The 23,274-nt window shown below is 38.8% G+C and overlaps 1 protein-coding gene across 2 annotated transcripts in view; it reads right to left on the reverse strand.

Annotated features, from left to right (window-relative positions):
- The window catches only part of LOC130457895 (mucin-2-like), a 131,959-nt gene that overhangs the window by 104,288 nt on the left and 4,397 nt on the right, over nucleotides 1-23,274 (reverse strand). For both annotated transcript variants that reach the window (XM_056820603.1, XM_056820604.1), the window contains exons 2-3: nucleotides 5,578-7,137; nucleotides 4,972-5,085 (exon numbers count right to left, since the gene is read on the reverse strand). In XM_056820603.1, coding sequence (XP_056676581.1) covers nucleotides 4,972-5,085; nucleotides 5,578-7,137 — 1,674 coding nt within the window. The remainder of the gene's footprint in view (nucleotides 1-4,971; nucleotides 5,086-5,577; nucleotides 7,138-23,274) is intronic.

A 23,274-nucleotide genomic window follows, 5' to 3' on the forward strand; every position in this document is an offset into this window, starting at 1 on the left:
GAAGATAGTTTTTGATGAACCCAAACATCCCAGCTTTTGAGACAAGAATACTCTATTTGATAAAAAGTGTGGGGAAATTGGAGAATAGTATAAGAAAGATTAGTGTGAAATCAATATCTCATAGCCTATACCAAGATAATTTCCAAAAGGAAGGAACTTATTAGTAAATTAGTTGAACACAGAATAGTATATCTGTTAGATATATGGGAAAGTGAATTTAAGACCAAGCAAGAGATAGAGAACATTACAAAATATAAAATGAATAATTTTGATTAGTTTAAATTAAAAAGATTTTGTACAAATAAAACCAATTCAACCAAAATTAGAAGGGAAGCTATAAATTTTGGGAAAATTTTACAACAAAATTCTCTAACAAAGGTCTAATTTCTTAATGTTGTGAGGAGCTAAGTCAATTGTAAAAAAAACAAAAACAAAAACAAAACAACAAACAAGCTATTCCTCAATTGACAAATGGTCAAGTGACACAAATAGATTTTAGATAAAGAAACCAAAACTATCAATAAATACATGGAAAAGTGTTTAAAATTACACATAATTAGAGAAATGCAAATCAAAACAATAATGAGGTACCACATCATACCTAACAGATTGACCAACATGACAGTAAAGGAAAATAATAAATATTGGAGGGGATGTGGCAATATTGGGACATTAATGCACTGCTGGTAGAGTTGTGAATTGATCCAACCATTCTGGAAGGCAATTTGGAACTATGCCCAAAGAGCATTAAAAAAGTGCATACCCTGTGATCCAGCAATACCACTACTAGAATTGTATCATAAAGAGATAATAATGAAAAAAAATATTTTTGCTAAAGTATTCATAGTTGTGCTCTTTGTGGCTGAACAAATTGTGGTTTATGATGGTGATAGAATACTATGCTGTGCTGTAAGGAATGATGAACCAAAGGAATTCTATATCAACTGGAAGAACTCCAGGAATTGATGCAGAGTGAAGTGAGCAGAACCAAAAGAACATTATAGACAGAAAGTGAAACATTGTGAAACAATCCAATATAATGGACTTTGCTATTACAAGACAATCCCAATTCCCCTCGACATCAAGAGAAAGAACTGTGGAAGTAGAAACCAGGAAGAAAAACAAATGACAATCATTTGTTTATATAGATATATGATTGGTGGTTTGTATTTCAAAAGAGTACTATATTGGAAGAATGAATAATATGGAAGTGGTATCAGTGATAACATCTATATAACCCAGTGGAAGTGCTTATTGGATTTGGGATGGGGGAAGGAAGAGGGGAAGGAAATAAAATGAAATATGTAAAGAGGTAAATATTTTTAAAATAAAATTAATTTGAAAAACTGAAAGAAGTTTCTACTTATAACTAAAAATTTTATATATTACATATATATAACTAAAATTTTTATAAATTAAAGTTTATGGCAGGAACTAGGTATTGACCAATATCTCACATCCTATAGCAAGACAAGATCAAAATGGGTATATGATTTATATATAATGAGAGATACCATAACTAAATTCGGGGAACATAGAATAGTTTATCTTCCAGATCTATGGAGAAGGGAAGGATTTAAGACTGTAAGAATAGCATGCAAAAGATGAGCAATGGAATGTTGAAAAATACATGATTGATGGGTAAAGACCTTTGGAAGCAGAGGAGCATAGCTGTAGAACAGGGATGGGGAAAGATGCCAGGGAAAGAAGGGGTTTTTTGAGACTTGATCTCAAAGTGAGAAGAGGTTTTCTTGCCTTACTGGAGATCAGCCAAGAGCGAGCTGAAAGATACCCAGGAGTATCTGCCTTGGGACTTCTCAAGAAGAAATTTATAACTGCCTGACAGCTGAAGAGAGATTCAGATCCCATTGGACCTGTAGGGGCCTCAGACTCAACAGTCCCCCACAGTCTAATAGCATCTGCCTTATCTTGCCTTAATCCCAAATTATTCTAGTTTATCTTAAAGAGATACTGGGAAGGGGAGGTGAATTTCTGGTTTGCCCAAGGCATCCAGAAAGAAGGATCTCTTAGGATTTAGATATAGGGACACCACTAATCTCAACCTGAACTGCCCACTTCCAGATATCTTGTGTTTATTAAACCAATTTAAACCACAGTCAGATTGGAAGAAAGGGATTTATTCAAGGATCTTTGAGGAGGCTAATTCTCTGAGGTTAGTGAGCAGCCATTGCAAAGTACTTGTCAGGACTCCCTGCTGAGTCATGACCTGAGGAGAGGCTTACAATTCTAAAGGACTGTGCCTATTAATTCTGGGGTAACCCTCCTATCACTCAATAGGGGAAACGTTTCCCTAACTTACTTACACCAGCACATCACCCAGGATCACCATTTCCCAGAGATATTAATCGGCTATCATAGACCAGGAGAAGAGAGTGAGAGAGTACAACAAGAGCCATTCTACCTTGACTACTACCTTTCCTCATTCATCTGTCTATCTTTAACATCTCTCTTCAGATCAATAATTACTAAGCAAACAATAACCATTAGAAGACCAAAACAAGAAACAGAGAGTATTTTAAGATATAACATGAATAATTTTGAATTGAATTTTAAAAGGAGCATGCTTTGATCTGCAGTTGATCAACTGTGAAAGTTGTAGCTACTCTCAAAAAGACAGCAATCTGGGACAGCTCTGAAGGACTTTTGACCAAGAATGTTTTACACCTCTAGAGAAAGAAATGTGGGAGTCAGTTGCAGATCAAAGCATACTCCCTTTCACATTATTTTATGTACAGTTTATGTGGCTCTGGTTTTATATGAGTGTTCTCTTATAAAAATGACCAATATGGAATTATGTTTTACATGATAATACATGTATAATCCATTTCAAATTACTTACCATCTCTCTAAGAGGGGGACAGAAGGGAAGGGGGAAGACAATTTGGACCTAATAATTTCAGAAAACATATATTGAAAATGCTTACTAGATTTAATTGGGAAAATATAATATCTTTAAATAAAATTATTTTAATTAAAGTCAAATTTTAAAAGATAAAAAGCATCAGAGATGATTAAGCAACATGCTAATCAGATATGGTTTGATTTCTCATCAGCAATGCTGAATGACATACAGCTTCTCTAATAGCATAGGTGATTTTCTATTGGAAATAGATGTCTGAACAAGGATTATTAACAAGAGCAATAAATAAATTGAGAGGAATATCAGACACAACAGAATAAAAGGATGCTTTAGGGATTTTTATGGTACATGGGACACACTTCCCTTTCTTGAAGTTTCTTGTCCAGAAAATGGTTTGATGGTCTGCCTCCAATCCTCACCTAAGATCATCTAGAGACACTTGTCTCCTCATCTTCATCACACCTAGAACTCCAAACTTGACCTTGTCCACCAGGCTGATGGGCTGCCAGGAGCCATGTGGAGACAATGACATCAGAGAGGTCCAGTTTTCCAGTTCTGACCTCTGACGTATTCTAGATCTCCTGGCTACAGAAGTTCTTGGGAACACTCAGAGGCCATAGTAGAGTAGGACCAGGTCACAGGAATCACAGAGCTAATGTGTAGGAATCAATCCATAAACTAGTGACCAAGAAGTATCCCTTGTTGAAGAACAATGTCTCAGAAATCATAAGACTTAGAGGTAAATGCCTGGGATTCTGTATTAAATGGGTGGGCCAAGTGCAATTAGTCACCAAAGGTCCAAGTGAATTATTAAGCTAAGATGAGGGAGAAGGTCATGAAAACATACCTTAAAGGGAAGGTCCTAGAATCATTCTTTTCCTCTTTTGCAAGTCAAGGCTGATAGAGATAAAGGGATTTGCCCTTATATGCATCATCCACCTTCCCCAAGTTCACTGCTAAAGAGCAGAGCCTTTGCATCTGTCTCCATTCCTGACTCTTGACACCAGGAAATCTGTGGCTTGGACCATAGAAGTAATTAGATGTCAGATGTCATAGTGGAGACAGTGCTGAGCCTGGAGTCAGGAAGACCTGAGTTCAAATCTGCCCTAAGAACTCATTGGCTGTATGACCCTGGGAAATTCAATTGCTTGCCTCTGTTTTCCTAATCTGAAAAATGGGGCTAACTATAAAACCGAACACTTAGGGTTGTTGTGTGGATCAAATGAGATACTGTTTCTATAAAAAATGCTTAGTCACAGTGCCTGGCACATAGTAGGTGTTACATAAGTGCTTATTCCATTCCCCTTCACTTTTCCATAGGCAAGTTCAATTGGTAGGTATATAAGATAGGTTGTGAAGACAAAATTTTTTAATAAACTGGATCTCACCAATCTACTCATTAGATCAAAGCAATCAATTAGTTGCCATTAATTAAGTGTTTATTATGTGTTCAGCCATATCCTAAATATGGAAGATGTAAATAAAAATTTAAAAACAAATTCTCTACCCTTGGAGAGTTCATAAAAGGAACCTTCCCCAAAGTAGAAAGAGCCTTGGCCATTCAATGTGAGGTGTGAGGGCTGACCTCTTCTCTTGACCTTGATATACAGCATAATGGAGTCCAGGGTTCAGATCTCACCTCTGATGCTTTCTAATTTTGTGTCATAGGGCATATGTCACTTGACTTCTCTGCAGTTTTCCCATATGTAAAATGATGGGGTCCAGCTAGGTGGCCATTGAGGGTCCCTTCTAGTCCTATCCAATCACCCTGAGCTAATTACTTTACTTCTCCAGGCCTCAGTATCCATATCTATAAAATGAGAGACTATCCATAATACCTGATACTTCAAAGTTTCCTTCCAACTTTATACCTATGGTTGATTATATAAAAGACCTTAGCAGTGGGAACCTCACTCCTACCTCTAAAACTCCTCTTCTCCAGGCTGTACATAGAAAGGAATCAGAGGTTCAGAAGAGCTCTTGAGGATTGATCTCTAAAATAATTTCATGTTTCCTCTGTAAGACTGGGAAACAAGGCCCTAAAAAGGATAAACCTCCAACACAGAGACAGAGATGAGATACCTACTTACCTGTGGGCATAATAGAACACATAGATGTCAGGGGGCTCCTCATCAGTGCTCCTGTGCTTCCTGGTGCTTCATGGCCTTGGGCATGTGTGACTGGCACCACACCAGCATCACTACCTACAGGAAGAGAGGAGGGGAGACCAGAGCTCAGTCAAGTCATTATTAGAGGACTCCCAAAGGAAAGTACATTGTTGCTACTAACTGCTGAGACCAAAAATACATGGCTTCTCTGACTTTTCTCCACAGGATGAATACCCAACTTTTTCCCTTTAAAGCGCGGACTCACTGATGGACAATCCTCATATGTGTTTGATTTAGTGGAATCAGAATCCCATCAATAAGAAGAGGAGAATCGCTTTAGCACAGGGATTGTGAAACTTTCCTCATATGGAGATGAGGAAGCCTGGAGAGATGACACTCATTCAACAGATATGGCACTAAGGAAAAGTTCCTACAGTGGCCCACTGGAAGGCTAAAGAGAGGAAGGACCTGGGAGGAAGACCCTTCTCCTTAGAAAGGCACAAACCAACCCTCTCTGGACACACTCCCCATTTCTTCCAAGCCACACGCCAATTCCCTCCCTGGGAAGCTTATTTAAAATATGCTTACTTGGGAAGAGGCTGGAAGTGGAAGGCACTTGATCAGAAATAGAGGCTGTCCCTGCCTTGACACTGTTGCCCTCTGTGGTTGTGTCAGGAGGACTGGGAGATGCTGTTGTGCAAACTTCCTGTGTGCTGGCTGGAGGCAGGGTGATAGCTGGAGTTGGTGTTGCCTGTGGGTTTCTCTCAGTCTCTGGATTCAGGCCGGCTGGCCCTGGGTCCTCCAATGAAGTAGCAGCCTCAAGGGAAGCTGTTCTTGTGCAGGCTGTGGGAGTACTTAAGGCAGGAAAGGAGCCTGGCCCTGGGCTCAGAGATTCGTGGATAGGAGTGTGAGGTTCTGTTCCCAGGGAGGGTCCATCTCCTGTGGTGGAAACCAGATCAGGAAAACTGACTTCTACTTGTGATGAGGAGCTGTCTGTCCAGAGAGATAATCCTAACGCCATTTCTGAGTCTACATCCATGCTGCTAGAAGCAATGGGGCTTGGTAGTGGAGAGTTAAGGGTCACAGCAGAGGCCAAGCTATTCTTTAAATGTCCACTTTCCCTGCTGCTAAATTCAGTCACTGGTCCAATACAGAGGGAACCCTCAGCAGGGGTGGGCTTCTTAGGCTCCACAGTGTGAGGTTCAGCTGGGCTTGTCCAGACTCCAATCATGGCAGTGCTTTTCCTACTCCCTAAAGAGGGTGAGGGGATATTTCTGGAATAACTGATCCCTTCACATAAATTGGGCAGAGAAGTAGAGGCCATGACAGGTTGAAAAGTTACTCCAGGACCTGTGAAGAAGTGCTCCCTGTGAGTGATACCAGGGGTGTCTGCATTTGCTGGGAAGGTGCTGGACACTGTTTTATCTTCTGTTGGTCCTTCTATAGACACCAGTGAGGTGTTTATGTCTTCTCCAGACGGTGTTGGAATGATGCTGGGAGCAGTGGAAGTTAGGGCAGCTAAGCCTGGCTCTAGTGTGGTAGGTCTCACTGACAAATCAGGATTTGGTGTGGTTTCTGTGGCACTTGAGGCTGTTGGAAGTGAATATAGAGGCACAATGGAGGTGATTTCAGTTCCTGGGGCTGAGCCAACAGTATTGAAAGAATCAACTGAAGTGGACCATAAAGAAGGGGGGGTGCTGGAACTCTCTCCAGGAGCTATTTCAGCTATAGGTGTGTCTGCAAGGGGTGTAGAAAAAATTGTCCCAGATAGGCTGATGTTCAAGGGACCACTGGAGCCAGGGCTAGCTGTGGGTTCTACTGGAGTCATGGAGAGTGAGGGCCTTGCAATGGCAATGGTGACTCCAGAGGATATCTCACTTGGAGCTGAGGGTGAAGTGGGAGAGGACACAGTTCTCCTGTGCATCCCAGGGATGAGGTCACCTGCTCCAGTGTGCACAGTGAGAAGTGGGGCTTGAGTGGCTGTGGCTCTTAGAGTTGTCTCCATGACACATATGTCTCTTTCAGTGTCTGTAATGGAATTTCTCCCCTTAAAGCCAGTCATAGGGATACTGGTGGAGTCTGTTGGTTCTCTTCCCTGGTGAGATCCACTCACTTTCTTCAGTGTCCCTGAAGTCTCAGTAGGGAATCCTGTAACCAAAGCAAAGCAAAGTTGAAGTGTGCCTAAGGGTTGATGGGGGAAGTTTGGGGTCATTTGGACAGAGATCCCCAGAGCCTGTGAGGATTTTGTCCTTCCTGAGAAGTGCAACCAATCCCCAACCCCTCACATTAGCACCTTCTCCCTGACAAGCACTTTCAAAACAAAAAGACTCTGACAGTAATTAGGATCTGCTTCTGCTCTAGGGTGGGTGGCCACCATGAGAAAGTATTAAATAGGAAGAGACTGATATATAGATGAATCTGTCCTGTCATCTTGCCCTCAGATGAGATAGGGATCCAGGCTCAGACAAACTGCCTGACGGATACCTGCTCAGGTTAAATGGAAAATGAAGCAGTAATCATTTGTTTAGAATCAGCTACTCCATTCAGGGTTTTAGGTGCTGGCCTTAGAAAAGCCTGTCCTCCAGTAGCTGACTTTTATCATAGTAAATTATATGTATACACACAAACTAACACAAGAAATGGACAAAATCCTCCATGAGCTCTTCATCCAAATGCTAACATCTGGGCAGACAGTAATGGGACAGAGGAAGTTACCAGGTCTTACAACCTAATCACAAACTCCCCCATCAGTGAGTGTCCTGTTCTTAGACTATGAAAATGAGTTCATATCATATCTCAAAGCTGGAAAACAAGGGCCCAGAGCATGGATGAATGCCAGAATAATAGAAAGAAAAGAAATATTTTCTTATCCAGGGCACCTACAGTAGATTCACTGGTCACTGATCTCATGTCTCCTGGTATTCCATGGTCTGGGATATGGGTGAAGGGCCCTACACCAATCTCACTCGCTAGAAGAATAAATGAGAACATAAATTTCAGCCACAGGTCTGGGGGTAGAAAGGACAAGATGTTGTTCCCTTATATTTTGAAGGAAACTCCAAAATATCTGCTCTCTTTTCTTCATCATTCATCGAGCAGAGAATCTCTCTAGTATTCCCATTCTCTCATTTTTTCAAACTTTTCTAATCTAATGACAGCTTTCCTACTTCCCCATCTGTAAAAAACCTTCATTTTATCCACTTGTCCCTGAGAGCTATCATCTCTGAACTCTCTTCCCTTTTGTGACTGAAATCCTTGAGGAAGCTCTCTATAAAAGGTGTTTCAAGTTCCCTTCTTTCTACTCTCTTTTTAACTACAGTCTGGTTTTCAACCTCATCACTCAAGTGAAATTGCTCTCTTCAATGTTGTTTTAATATTCTCTTAATTGCAAAAATCTCTTAATGGCCCTTTCTTAATCCTCATTCTTCTGAAGCTTTCTGTAGTCTTTGATACTATCATCCTATTCTCTTTCATTTTTATAACAAAACTCTCCTGGTTCTCCTCTTACTTGTATGACTACTCTCTTTAGTCTGATTTGCTGGATTCTTTTCTAGGCCATCAATGCTTAATGTAGGTGTCCTACAAGGCTTTGAGGTGGGCCCTTCTCTTCTATGAGTTTTCACTCAATATTCTCCTAAACTCACAAGATTTAACCATCATCTATATATTGATGATTCTCAAATCTGGTCATCCCACTCCTTAATGTCTGTTGTGACCTCCTGTCTTATGACTCCTATTGAACAACTGCCTGTTGGAAATTTTCAGCTGAGTGTGTTGTAAACATCTGAGCCTCAACATGTCCAAAAGTTAATTCATTGCCTTCCCCTGAAAACCTTTAACTCTTTCTTTTTTTCTTCTTGTAAATATTATTTTATTAGGTGATTTTCAAACATTATTCATTGGAAACAAATATCATTTTTTTCCTCCCCCCTCCCTCTTGCCACCCCTCCCATAGCCAGCACATGATTCTTCTGGCTATCACATGTGTCCATGATCTGAACCCATTTACATGTTGTTGGTATTTGCATTAGGGTATTCATTTAGAGTCTCTCCTCAATCATATCCCCTCAACCCCTATAGTCAAGCAGTTGCCTTTCCTCATTATTTTTACTCCCACCATTTGTCCTCTGCTTGTTGGTAGTATTTTTTCTCCTAGATCCCTGCAAATTATTCAGGGATATTGCATTGACACTAATGGAGAAATCCATTACATTCGATTGAACCACAGTCTCTGTGTACAATGTTCTCCTGGTTCTGCTCCTTTTGCTCTGTATCACTTCCTGGAGGTTCTTACAGTCTCCATGGAATTCCTCCAATTTATTATTCCTTTTAGCACAATAGTATTCCATCAACAACATATACCACAATTTGTTCAGCCATTCCTCAATTGAAGGGCGTCCCCTCATTTTCCAATTTTGGCCACCACAAAAATCACATCTATGAACATTCTTGTACAAGTCTTTTTCCTTATTATCTCTCTGGGGTACAAACCCAGCAGTGCTACAGTCTTTTATCGCCCTTTGGGCATAGTTCCAAATTGCCCTCCAGAATGGCTAGATCAATTCACAACTCCACCAGCAATGAATTAATGTCCCAAATTTGCCACATCCCCTCCAGCATTCATTACTTTCCTTTTCTGTCATGTTAGCCAATCTGCTAGGTGTGAGGTGATACCTCAGAGTTGTTTTGATTTGCATCTCTCTGATTATAAAAGATTTAGAACACTTTTTCATGTGCTTATTAATAGTTTTGATTTCTTTATATGAAAATTGCCTATTCATGTCCCTTGCCCATTTATACAAATGGAGAATGGCTTGATTTTTTCTACAATTGATTTAGCTCTTTGTGAATTTGCATAATTAGACCTTTGAGAGAGGTTTTTGTTATGAAGATTGTTTCCCAATTTGTTGCTTCCCTTCTGATTTTAGTTACATTGGTTTTGTTTGTACAAAAACTTTTTAATTTCATGTAATCAAAATTATTTATTTAATATTTTGTGACTCTTTCTAAGTCTGGCTTTGTTTTAAAATCTTTCCCTTCCCAAAGGTCTGACATGTATACTATTTTGTGTTCAACCAATTTACTTACAGTTTCCTAATTTATATCCAAGTCATTCACACATTCTGAGTTTATCTTGGTGTAGGGTGTGAGATGTTGAACCAGACCTAATCCCTCCCACACTGTCTTCCATTTTTCCCAGCAGTTTTTAACAAATAGTAGATTTTGGTTCCAAAAACTGGGATCTTTGTGTTTGTCATAGACTGTCTTGCTGAGGTCATTTACATCAAATCTATTCCACTGATCCTCCTTTCTGTCAATTAGCCAGTACCAAATTGTTTTGAAGACCACTGCTTTATAATATAGTTTGAGATCTGGGACTGCAAGGCCCCCTTCCTTTATTTTTTTTTCATTATTTCCCTGGATATCCTTGATCCTTTGTTCTTCCAAATGAACTTTGTTATGGTTTTTTCTCATTCAGTAAAAAAGTTTTTTGGCAGTTGAATGGGTATGTCACTAAATAGACAGCTAAGTTTGGGCAGGATAGTCATTTTTATTATTTTAGCTCATCTTACCCATTAGCAGTTAATGTTTTTCCAATTGTTCAAGTCTATTTTTAGTTGTGTGGAGAGTGTTTTGTAGTTGTGTTCATATAGTTCCTGTGTTTGTCTTGACAGATAGATTCCTAAGTATTTTATATTGTCTAAGGTGATTTTGAATTGAATTTCTCTTTCTAATTCTTGCTTCTGAGGTGTGTTGAAGATATATAGAAATGCTGATGACTTATGTGGGTTTATTTTGTATCCTGCAACTTTGCTAAAGTTGTTGATTATTTCCACTAGCTTTTTGGTTGATTCTCTAGGATTCTTTAAGTAGACCATCAGGTCATCTGCAAAGAGTGACATCTTGGTCTCCTGCCAATTTCAATACCTTCAATTTCTTTTTCTTCTCTAATTGCTACTGCTAGGGTTTCTAGTACAATGTTGAATAATAGAGGTGATAATGGGCATTCTTGTTTCACTCCTGATCTTATTGGGAATGCATGTAGTTTATCCCCACTTCAGATGATATTTGCTCATGGTTTTAGATATATACTGTTTATTATTTTTAGGAAAGACTCTTCTATTCCTATGCTTTCTAGTGTTTTTAATTGGAATGGGTGTTGTCTTTTATCAAAGGCTTTTTCTGTGTCTATTGAGATAATCATGTGGTTTTGTTGGATTGTTTGTTGATATGTTCAAATTATGTGGATGATTTTCCTAATATTGAACCTTCATCTCTTTCTAAGTTCCCTTTAGCTATCAAGGGTATCACTGTCCTTCCAAGTCATCCAAGCTCACAAGCCAAGTCATCATAATTTTTAAAACCCCTTACTTTCTTCTTTAGTAGAAACTCTAAGACAGAAAGGCAAACGCTAGGCAACCAGGTTATTCTTGACTGCTCACCCTGTCACCCACCATATCCAGGGTGTTGATAAGATCTATAGATTTTGCTTTCATCACATCTCTCCCATATTCTCTGTCTCTCATATAACCCTGTAAATACTCTGGTATAGGCCTCCCGCACCTCATGTCTTAACTATTGCGGTAGTTACCTATTTGGTCTCTCTATCCTAAGTCCCAGCCCACTCCAGTCCATCTTCCATTCAACTGTGAAAGTGCTTTTCCTAAAACCTAGGTCTGACCATGTCATTGTCCAAATCAGTAAACTTCAATAACTCCCTATTGCTTTAAAAATAAAATACAAAACCCCATTTAGCAATCAAAATGCTTCATTACCTTCTATCTTTTTCCTATGCTCCTTATATTTTATTCCTCCTCACCCTGTAATATTCACTTTTCATTGCACTGACTTTGTTCTCAATTCAACTTTGGCTCTACCAAATTGAAAATATGCCTACTGGGTTGCACTCAGTTACTTGGGAGTGGAGTTTGGGGGAGGATAGAGAATGTCTTTTCAAGACATTAGCTCACTATGCAGAGGGGCCACTCTCAAGTAAAACTCTGTTCTGTAAACACAACTGCTGAAATTTTTATGAATGTATCCAAATGTCATGTTGTAATATTTGATCTTTGGAGAGAAAAATCTGGAATACTTTCCTCATTTCCCTAACTTTCTTCAAGTCCATGCTAAGAGCTCCTCTGCTTCTTAGATGATCCTTCTAAATTCTAGTGCCCTGTTTTTCTTGATTATTTTCAATTAATCTTGTTTTTAGATTGTGTGTACATTGTTGTTGGCATATTGTCTCCCCAATTAGACTGTCAGCTTCTTAAGATTAAGGGTCTTTCTTCCTATCCCCTGTGCTCTGCAGAGTGTGGGGAAACAGCAGAAACAATGAATGGTTATCAACTCACTGACTGACTGACATTGCCTAAGGAAATTTTCCCTGTCTTGCTATTATTCTACAAGTTCCATACATGTTAAACTCAATACTAATCACCACAAAACGGTCCTTGTAGCTCAGGGATGGCCAGAGTGTGATACTATAGAGAGATGAGGGATCCTGAAATGCATTTACTCACCCAACTGACACAACAAGGTCTTAAGTATACAAAAAAAAAAAAAGAAGAAGCTCTAAGAGGGAAATGGGAGGGAAAGTGATTTCCCCTGAGATGTTAAGCTCTCCTCCCTGGCCACATCTGAACCCCATCCTGCAGGGCTAGAGGAAGCCTGCTTCAAGCATTCTTCCTTAGGAACAGGATAGAGCTAACAGGCACATGAGCAAAAAGAGAAGTTGTCTCTGCCCTAGCACTGATGCCTTCTGTACTGTGGGAGCTGGGCTCAGAGAAGCTGATGTCCAGCTTTCCTTTGTGCTAGCTGGGGTCAGGATGATAACAAGAGTTGATGTTTCTCCTGAACTCCTCTGAGACTCTACAATCAGGCTGGCTAACCTGGAGTTCTCCAATGAGGATGTAGCCCCAGGTGAGCCTGTGCTTGTGGAGGCTGCACAAAAGGTAAAGGCAGGAATGAGGCTTGGCCACATGATGTTGAGTTCCTTTTATGAAGGACTCTTTCACCAATAGGGGTGGCTTGTTTCCCCCTGTGATGAGGGCCTGGCAGTCCGGGAAGGTGAACTTGATATAATCTCCATATCCATGCTATAGAGGCAGTGATGTTTGACAGCAGAAGATCCTGGTCACCACAGGACTGATCTTCACTACTGAAGCAATGCTGGCCTCCAGGGTAGCTGTGTTCTGATTTTCAGAATCCTGGCCAGCTGTGCTCAAACAGTGACTTCAGAAAACATTTTAGAAACAAAGGTACCTAAGCTAGTCTGTACTCCCATTGATTTCTCAAGTCACTTAAATTCTGCCTTCATGTTTTCAATTATAAAATGAGGATAATAATAGCACCTCCCTCCAGAGCCTGGTACATAGTAGATACTTAATTAACCCTTTCTTCTTCTCTACTCCTAACTCCTCTTACTCCCCCCGGTATCACCATTGCTTCTCATATGTCAAAACTCAGTAACCAGAAAAGGGGGCCCAGGATAGATGCCACATCAAGTCATAAGTTGAAAGGTAAGCATATTTTTCATATGATGATCATAATAAAATGTAACACTTTCAGATTTGCAAAGTACTTTACAAATTTTATCTCATTTGTAAAAAATCAATCAATAAACACTTATTAAGCACCTATACTAAGGCAGGCATGGTTCTTAGTATTGAAAACTTGGAGTCAAAAATAAAACATCCCCTGCCCTCCAGAAGCTTACAGTCTACCAGGAGCATTTAAACAATGAGTCCTCATGGACTTAGAAATTTGTCCTAGGAAAGGAAAAGAACACAGAGTTCACCTGTTTACATTATAAAATCCTCTCTTTAGATTTTTACGTCAAATCCCTTAACTTCAGCCTATTGGAGTCTATTCAGGCAATTGGAATTAAATGATTTGCTCAGTGTCACACAGCTTGCAAATGTCTGAGGTCAGATTTCAATCGAAGATCATCGATTCTCCAGGTCTGCATCTCTTCCACTGAACCAGCCAGCTGCCCCAGTCTCTTTAGCTTTTAAGCTCTCCCACTAATGCTATCCCCTCTCCAGGCAGAGAACTGATGAATTCTGAGAGCAGACTAAAGTAGATATTTTAATTTATTTTAGTTGGTTTTTTCCCCCACAACATAGTTAATGTTGAAATGTTTTGCATGACTTCACATGGATAATGAATATGATATCTTTTGCCTTCTCAATGGGGGTGGGGGGTAAAAGGTTTTTTTTTTTTAAACCTTTGCCTAGTTTAAAATTCCTTCAATTTCTTCTCCTTACCTTATTCCTCTAAAGGGTTAATTTCTAATATGATATTAAACAATAGTGATGATAGAGGACATACTTGCTTTTCACCCCTAATTTTATTGGGAAGGCTTCTAAGGTATCCCCATTGCGGATGACACTTTTTGATGGTTTTAGATACTACTTGGCATTTTAAGGAAATATCCATTCTTTCCTATGATTTTTCCTGTTTTCAATAGGAAGGGGTGTTGAATCTTGTCAAAGGTTTTTCCAGCATCTATTGAGATAATCATATGTTTTATGTTAATTTTGTTATTGATTTGGTCAATTATGCTGATAGTTTCCCCCATATTAAACCAGTCTTGCATTCCTAGTGTTAATCCCACCTGGCTATGGTGAATGATCTTTGTGATATATTACTAGATTCTCTTTGCTATTATTATTTTTTTTGCCATTTTATATCATTAAGGTAATGGATTTTTACTTTGTTTTGCTCTTCCTGGATTAGGTATCAGCACTATATTTGTGTCATAAAAACATTTGGTAACACTCCATCTTGACCAGTTTTGCCAAAAAGTTTATATACCATTGGGATTAATTGCCCTTCAAAGATTTTGAGAGAATTCTCTTGTATCCATCTGGCCTTGGGTGGTTTTCTTGGGGAGTTCTTTGACAGCTTGGTCAATTTATTTTTTTCTGAAATGGTATCACATAAAAATTCTATTTCCTCCTTTGTTAAATCTGGGAAATTTATATTTTTGTAAGAGTTTAGCCATTTCCACTTGATTATTAATTTTATTCTTATATAATTGGGTAAATGATCTACCATTAATGTTAGAAATAATTCTAGAGATGGAAGCTAAAGAAATATAAAAAGATATTGACGAAATAATTATTGGGGGGTGGTGATCAGTATTTGCACATTATATGACGGCCTCCTTAAAAAACCCAGAGAATCAATGAAAAATTAAGGTCAATAATTAAAATATTCAACTAAGTAATGAGATATTTAACAAAAAATAGAACAATCCTCAATTTTGTGTGTATTACCAACAAATATCAAGGAGGAAAATGTAGGAAAAGAAAACCCATTCAACATAAATATAGAATTATAAAATAGTGTGAATCCATACATCACAAAGAAGAATTATGTGAATAGGCTGGAGCCAGGATGGTAGATTAGCAGCAGCTACCCAGCTGCACTCTCCTCACATTCCCCTCCATCCAAACAATTTAAAAATAACACATTCAAACAAATTTTAGATATACAGAGCCAACAAAAGATCAAAGTGAGACATATTTCTTTCTTAAGAAAACTTATGAAGTTATAAGGAGAAACCTGTGACTCGGTGGGTGTGGGGCAGATGTGTCCCTAACACACAGAGAGTGGCAACTGTAAGTAAAGGGGCCAGACAACTGATAAGAAAAAGATTAATGGAGTGCTCCCCCTTGATGACAGTGAGTAGGGATAGCACTGGTTGGCAACTTTGTTGCCCATATTCAGTTCAGAATCACAGTTCCAAGGTGGAAAAGAATATTAGTAGTCCTTCAAAAGGGATCTGGGGCCCTGGTCATAGCTCCAAAGCAAAGTGGAAGGCTAGCTCTTGCAGATGAAGTGCACCAGGAGCCGCTTCCTGGGTAAAGCCCAGAGTTCAGAAGAGGAAAGCAGTGACTATACCTAGTGCAGATTTACACCATTTTTGAAGCAGAAAAGTCACAGACCTCTAGAATGAGCTCTGAAAAAAACAGCACTTTGAGGCCATGATTTTCCTCCCTCTAGTGAGCAAAGCTCAATTTTTATATAAAGTTCAAAATCAAGAAATGGGCTGGAAAAATTAGCAAACAACAAAAAACGAACTTGAACATGAAATGCTATTATATCAGCAGGGAAAATCAAGAATAATCTCAGAAGAAAACAATGTGAAAACTTCAAAGAAAACATAGTGAGAGTTGCTACTTATTTGTCCCAAGCCCACTTTTGGAATTTCTGGAAGAGTGAAAGAGAGATAAGATTTATAGAGGGCAAATAGAGAAGAAAACTGTGAAAAGACAATTAACACCTTTATAAAAGGAGCACAGAAATATCAAAGAAAATAAAATAATAAAAACAAAATTGGTGAAATGTAAAAGAAACCTAAAAATTCCCTGAAGAACTCCTTAACAAAAACTGACTAAACATAAAAAGAGGAACAAAAATTCATGAAAGAAAAGAATTCTTTAAACCAAAATTGGACGAATCGCTAAAGAGGTACAAAATTTCACTGAAGAAAATGATTCTTTCAAAATCATAATCGTTCAACTGTAAGCTAATGATTTCTTGAGACATCAAGAAACAGTGCAACAAAGGCAAAAGAATGAAAAGGTAGGAAAAATGTGAAGTATTTCATTGGAAAAATGACTGACATGGAAAATAGAGAAGAGATGATTTAAGAATTATTGGATTACATGAAAGCCATGATCAAAGAAAGTGCAAGAGTATAATCTTTCAAGAAATTATCAAGGAAAGATAGCTTGTTATCTAAGGAATTGACAGGATTCACTGATCACCTTCTGAAAGGAATTTAAAAATAGAAATTCTCAGAAATATTATAGTCAGAGAAAACACTCAAGGATTCATAAAGAATCAACTCCAATAATAGAGACACAGTTAGGATTATCTAAGGTGTAGTGGCTTCCAAGTTAAAGGAGTAAAGAGTTTGGAATATGATATTCTGGAAGGTAAAAGGAGCTAGGTTTTACAACCTAAAATAAACTAGGTTTTACAACCTAAAATAAACAAGCATTCATGGAGAGACCAGGGCTTCATAGAAAATCTGACATTTCAAACAAAAGTCTAAGGAAAAGCATAAAAGAATAACCATGAAAGAGTAACCATAAGGAATTAAAACTTACATTTTTTATATTCCTATATGGGAAGATGACATAGATAAGTCGTAAGAACTTTATGATTATTAAGGCAGTTAACAGTTTATGTTGGCATTGTGGTAGAGGCATGGAGAGAGAGAGGACTTGTAAACCAAGATGCAAGAAACAAGCTGGGGACCTAACCTGCCTGTCAATGAAGAGGAAGGTTCCAAATGGAATGTTCCCAGGAGTGGCAGTTGGGGGGTTTCTGGCCACAGAGAGAAGGAGGAGAAACTTAACTTTGATTTTGGCTCTCTGGCTCAGGTAGATAAGCTGGCCAGGAGAAACTGTGACAGAGAGAGGAGAAAAAGGAGAAACTTGGCTTTTGGAGCTGGTTGTCTCTTTGAGAGTTGAGCTGGCCAGGAGTAACTGAGAGACTTTGAACTTTGTTTTGTCTCTGGGCTTAAACTGAGAGACCTTGCTGACTTTGTGAAGAAGTAGAAAGAAGATTTTAAACAGCTGTTGTCCTCCATATCTCTAACTGTCTTAGAATCACAGTTTGTGAATGGACTACTTTCTCAAACCATCAAATTCTCCCTCATTATAGATTAGGGAAAACCTTATTTCTCTTACCTTAGTTTTCTATCTTGTTATCCCAATAAACCCCTTGACTTGAAAAAGTAAAAGAAAGGATATCTTTATAGTTTACTCAAGGGGGGAAGGGAAGAAGCCAAAAGCTTCAAGAAGAACTGGGAGGTGAGGGAGGCAGGAAGGAGAGGGTTGGAGAAAGGAGGGAGTGAAAGGGAGGAGGAGGTTAGAAAGATATACTGATCCATCAGCCTCAGTAGAGATTCAGTAGGGAAACCCCAAGCATTCCCCAGTTCCCCTGTGTGGCAGCATCCCTGTACTAGCATCCCTCAGCATTTCTCATTCCTACCTCCATTACTACCAAGCAGTTTTAGGTTCCCCTCTAGCAGTTCTTTAGTAAGCCAGCGTACATCCAGTTAGTTCAACCAGAAACAGTTTCCTCAGTTTACTTTTTCTATTTCAATTGGCACTCTTAGTCTGATTGTACCCGACAATCCCACAGGCAGGAAAGAATAGATAGACAAAAGATGTTTAAACAAGTGGTTTTTGCAATAGTGGTCATGGCAGCCATTACCTGCTTTGGGGTTTACCACATTGTATATAACAGGATAACCCATATGGTAGTAGATACTATAAAGTATGTTGGCAATGTTACAATGAATGTTTTACAAATGCCATTTTAACATGAATTGGTTCTCTGGCAAGTCCTGGCACAAGTATATGTAATCTTTATGGCTGTGTTGCATCCTCTAACCCAAGTGAAGAAAGTTTTCAGATTCATGGTTACCCTTAAGACAGAGAAAATTATAGCCATTGATAACAACTTAGACAAGATGATTTAGTCAGTATTTGAACAACTGATCAAGAAAAAAGGTCTAGAACTAGTTATGAGTAAGGACAATGGGCAAACAGAGAATGCACCTCAGGAAAATAAGGGTGGCAATGGAAATGAAAATCAGGCTGCTAGTGACCCTGAGAAAATCTGTCCCTTGAAGGAAGTTGCCAAGCTAACTGCTAATGCTGGTGTGATTCACTCAAAAGTCCATAGACAATTTACTCCTCAGGAACTTGAGTCCATTAAATGGCATTTCTCAAAATTTGTGGACAATCCTTTTCAATCCCACAAGGAGCTTAAAGGGGGCATTCAGGATTTTTGATCCAGACTTCGATGATGTAGAATTTCTGCTATCAGAACTGTTCAGCCCCCATGAACAAAGGCAGTTTTTGGAGAAAACTAGGTCTGAGAGCAATTTGACCAACTGGCCAACAGTAGATCAAAGAGGGGATTATGGACTTTGCAAATCCAACTAGCATGTCCTATCTGAGAAAATACAGAGAGGATTTGCTGCAAGCCGTTAAGCAATGTTGTTCCCAATGGAATGCATGGGTCAAGTTTGGCAAGGTCAGGCAGGATAAAGGGGAACATGCTGCCACACACATACATAGACCATCTGTCAAAATTAGCAGAGTCAATCTTAGGGCTAGAAGCCATCAGTGAAGAGAGAACTGGCCATGTTCATAGACAATTTCTTAGAGGATGCACATCCAATTTGAGAATATTTTTCAAGAACTATTTCCTTAGATATGACTCAGTTTCCCTAATTGAATTGAGAGAGGCTGCAGGTTACCTATTTGAAAGCAATTCATAACAGAGTAAAGAAGTTCAAGACCTGAAAGATAAGTTAGAGAGGACTGAAAAGGTTTTCAAACAAAAGGAAATTGAAGAAATTATATTTTTGAACACAATTAGGACATACACAAAACCTAGAACTAAGAAGAAACCTAGTTACCAGGCAAGATCAGTGCAAAAAGAAACTAGGGAGTGTTTCTTTTGTCACCAGAAAGGGCCTTTGATAAGAAACTACTTTTTGAAGAAGAAACATGAGAGTAATAACAGAGACAAACATAATGCAGAAACTAGATACAAGAAATCCACTTACCGTTCACACTGCAAGTTAAAGTCCTCACAGCAAGCTCCTGATTTGAGTGAAATGCAAAATGCTATAAAAACTGGAGCAAAGCCAAAGTATTCAGATGTGGTTAGAAAAGAATTATGAAGCCAGGCCCATAGTGACACTTGGAGGTAGAAAAAAATAATAATGAGGCTGCAGATAAAAATATTAGAAAAAATTTGGGATATAGTGTGAAATTGGTGCAAGAAAATGACTCTGTGAACGATAGCCATTGCAATAAAGCAAAAGGAAGGCAGAGCCAGATTAAAGACAATGAGGCAGAAATTAATGAAATAACATCTCAAATTACAAATGAGATGAGAGACTTTGATAAGACCTGTATAGTAACCACACAGGAAAAGTCTGTAAAGGAAATCATATCATTCCTTGACAACTTTTTCCAGTGTAGAATAGATAATGGTATTGAATTGTGCAAAAGAAAAAGAAAGAGTCACAAGAACTCAAGAAAAAGTTAGTGACTAATACAGAAAATCATAATTTCAATTCCCTAAAGGTTACTGTTGCTAAATATGACAAGGCTCTAGAAAAATTCACAGATGAAGTCCCATCTAACTTAGTTAATTCTACCAAGAGCTTTATGGCAGAAGTACCCTCAGAAATGACATCTAATTTGAATCCAGAAGCTAGCACCTTCCATCCAGTACTGAGTGATTTAGTTAAAGAAAAACTAACGCATAAGGAAGCTGAAATTACTTAAGAAAATAATTATCATACTCAAAGTAGTGGCGGTGACATTTCAGTTAAATTTGAAAAGAAGGATGGAATGGAATTCTTATCAACTGGAATAACCACCATGGATTCAAAAGACAGGCTTGAAGCCAGCATTCTAAGGGGCAAAGGGATATCCAGCCAAAACTACTGCGGTGGTTTAGGTTCATGTTCCATTGAAGACTTCATTGGGAATGGATCAAATCAAAAGAATTAACTGAGTTACATAGGCAGCTGGCAGATGGTAGCAAAGACAGGAGTACTAATTTGGTGGCAATACACTCTTTACTACACACAGGCCAGAACCATATATATAGATTAAAGTGGGAAAGAAAAACCATATGGCTCTCTTACATACTGGTGCTTCAAAGTCTGTCCTAAAGACATGTCCAGGGGATACCGACATAGGGGGTATGGTTTCTGTAGCTGGAGCAATGGGACAAACACAACGGGTCCCTGAGCTCAAAGCACAATGGTTAAATTAGGTTCTCTCACCATAGATCATACCTTCTTGTTGATTCCATCGTGCCCAGACAATCTTTTAGGACGAGATGTTTTGTGCAAAATACAAGCAACATTACAATGTGAAAAATCAAATCTGGAGAAATTTATTTGCATCTAGCCAAGAATTCACTGACACTATTCGTTGTTATACTTAGAATTGTTGTATACTTATTATATAGAAATGTTGTATACTTATACAACTTGAGGAAGAACCTGAAAAGATTCAAGTCGTGACTTCTATGTATGACATACCCACAGATAATATGACAGGGGTTGTTTGCAAAACACCAAAATGATGTGGGTCGGATTAAATCGATTACTCCTGTTAGGATTGAGGTCAGGGAAGGGATACCACCTAAGATTCTGCAATACAAGTTGAGTAGAGAAGCAAGAGAAGAGATAATACCCATTATAAATAGCTTGCTTGAGCAAGGTATATTGAGACCTATGGTATCTGAATACAATAGTCCAATATTAACCATTAAAAAGAATAAGCTAAATGAAGATGGCATTCCTGCATGGAGATTTGTGATGGATTTAAGGGCTGAGAATAATTTCATTAGGAAGAGATATACCGTAACACCATCTCCAGATGATATTATAACTCAGATACCTGCAGAAGCTAGGTGGTATACAGTGTGAACCTGAACAATGCTTACTTCACTATACCGTTACACCACGATTCTCAAAATATTTTTGATTTCCAATGGGGGCAAAATCCAGCTGTGCTATACTAGATTAGTGCAAGGTTGTTGTGAGTCTGTTTCAATATTTTGTCAACTGTTGCAAAGAGATGTAGCTATCATAACTTTCAAACACAGCAAATTGATACACTGTGTGGATGATTTGTTGCTAGCATCTCCTGACCCTAAAACTTATTTAGAAGATTCAAAGAAATTGTGGATAGAACTTTATACGAGGGCACATAAAGTTTCTAAAAAGAAGATTCAATGGGTCCTACCAACAGTTGAATATTTAGGATTTGTCCTAAAATCTCAAATGAAAGGATAGCAGACATACAGAAGCTAGGTATCCCTAGAACTAAGAAAGAATTTAGAGATCTTCTGGGGGTTGCTGGTTTCTCGAGGCAGTAAATAGTGGGTTATTCTCATATTTCCAAGTGCTTGACTGATTTGACAAAGAAAGACATCAAAGAACCATTGCAAATGAATAAGGAACATTCACATGCTTTGTCACAGTTGAAGGGAGCTATTCTATCAGCTCCAGCTTTGGGAATAGCTAATTATAAGAAAGAATTCCACTTTTATGTCCATGAAGCAAAAGACATCGCTTCTGGAATGTTAGCACAGTATTTTCGATTGAATCTAAGGGCTATTGTGTTTCACAGTTCTATCCTTGACACAGTTGTACAGGGCATGGTGCATTGCCTCAGGAGCATAGTAGCTACAGCTGCAATAATCAAGAAGTCTTCTGACATAGTACTGGGATGTAAATTGCATGTGTATTCTGCACACCAAATTGAAAAACTGTTACGGTCGCAGAGTACGCATTCATTCACCGATGCAAGAATATCCCAGTATGAAGTCGTTTTGTTAGGCAATGATGACATCACAATTCATAGATGTGCACTGTTGAACCCAGCAACTCTAATCCCTGATTTGCCAATGGGTGGAGAAGTATTGCATGATTGTGATCAGATAGTAGAACTCCTGCATAGGCCAAATGAACGCCTGAAAGATACACCTCTTATTGATCCAGAAATGGAGTTATACACAGATGGGTCCTCCTATGTTCGTGATGGGAGAGAAATTCTCAGGGGCAGCGGTTGTTGACTATGACAAAACACTTTGGCATGCATTGTTGCCAAGTCATGTCAGAGCCCAGGGAGCCGAGCTTAAGGCTCTGCTCATGGCCCTGGAATTAGCTAGGGGGAAAAGAGCTAATATATTTCTGGATTCACATTATGCTTTCTCCACTGTACATTGGTCATCATACATATGGAAAAACAGGTTATAAAATTTCAGCTGGGAAACCAATTGCACATGGCAATCTGATAGATCATATTATAAGTGCTATAGACTTTCCTAAGGAGGTGGCCATAATCCATTGTAAGGCACACACTCATGAAAAGGACAGGGTATCCCTAGGGAATGACAGAGCAGACATAACATCAAAGTATGCTGCTAGGTTCGGTCCCCACCTTGCGCTGAATTTCTCTCGGGTTGAAAGGCATAATCTCACTGAAGTCTATGACAGAGAAGAGATACAATCATGGAAAGAGCAGATAGGTGCTAAACTGATCAAAGGCGTCTGGATCGCTCAGGTAAACCTATTCTCCTAAACCTATTATCAACATCTATGCACCGTAATTCATGCAAAGGGACAATACAATATGGAGTAGAAGGGATTCTGAATACCATTAAAGAGATATTGGACAGCACCAGGAATAACTAAAATGCCATTAGAACTTGTCAGGC

The sequence above is a fragment of the Monodelphis domestica genome, chromosome 3 (assembly GCF_027887165.1).
Source record: "Monodelphis domestica isolate mMonDom1 chromosome 3, mMonDom1.pri, whole genome shotgun sequence".
In the NCBI taxonomy this organism is placed as follows: domain Eukaryota; kingdom Metazoa; phylum Chordata; class Mammalia; order Didelphimorphia; family Didelphidae; genus Monodelphis; species Monodelphis domestica.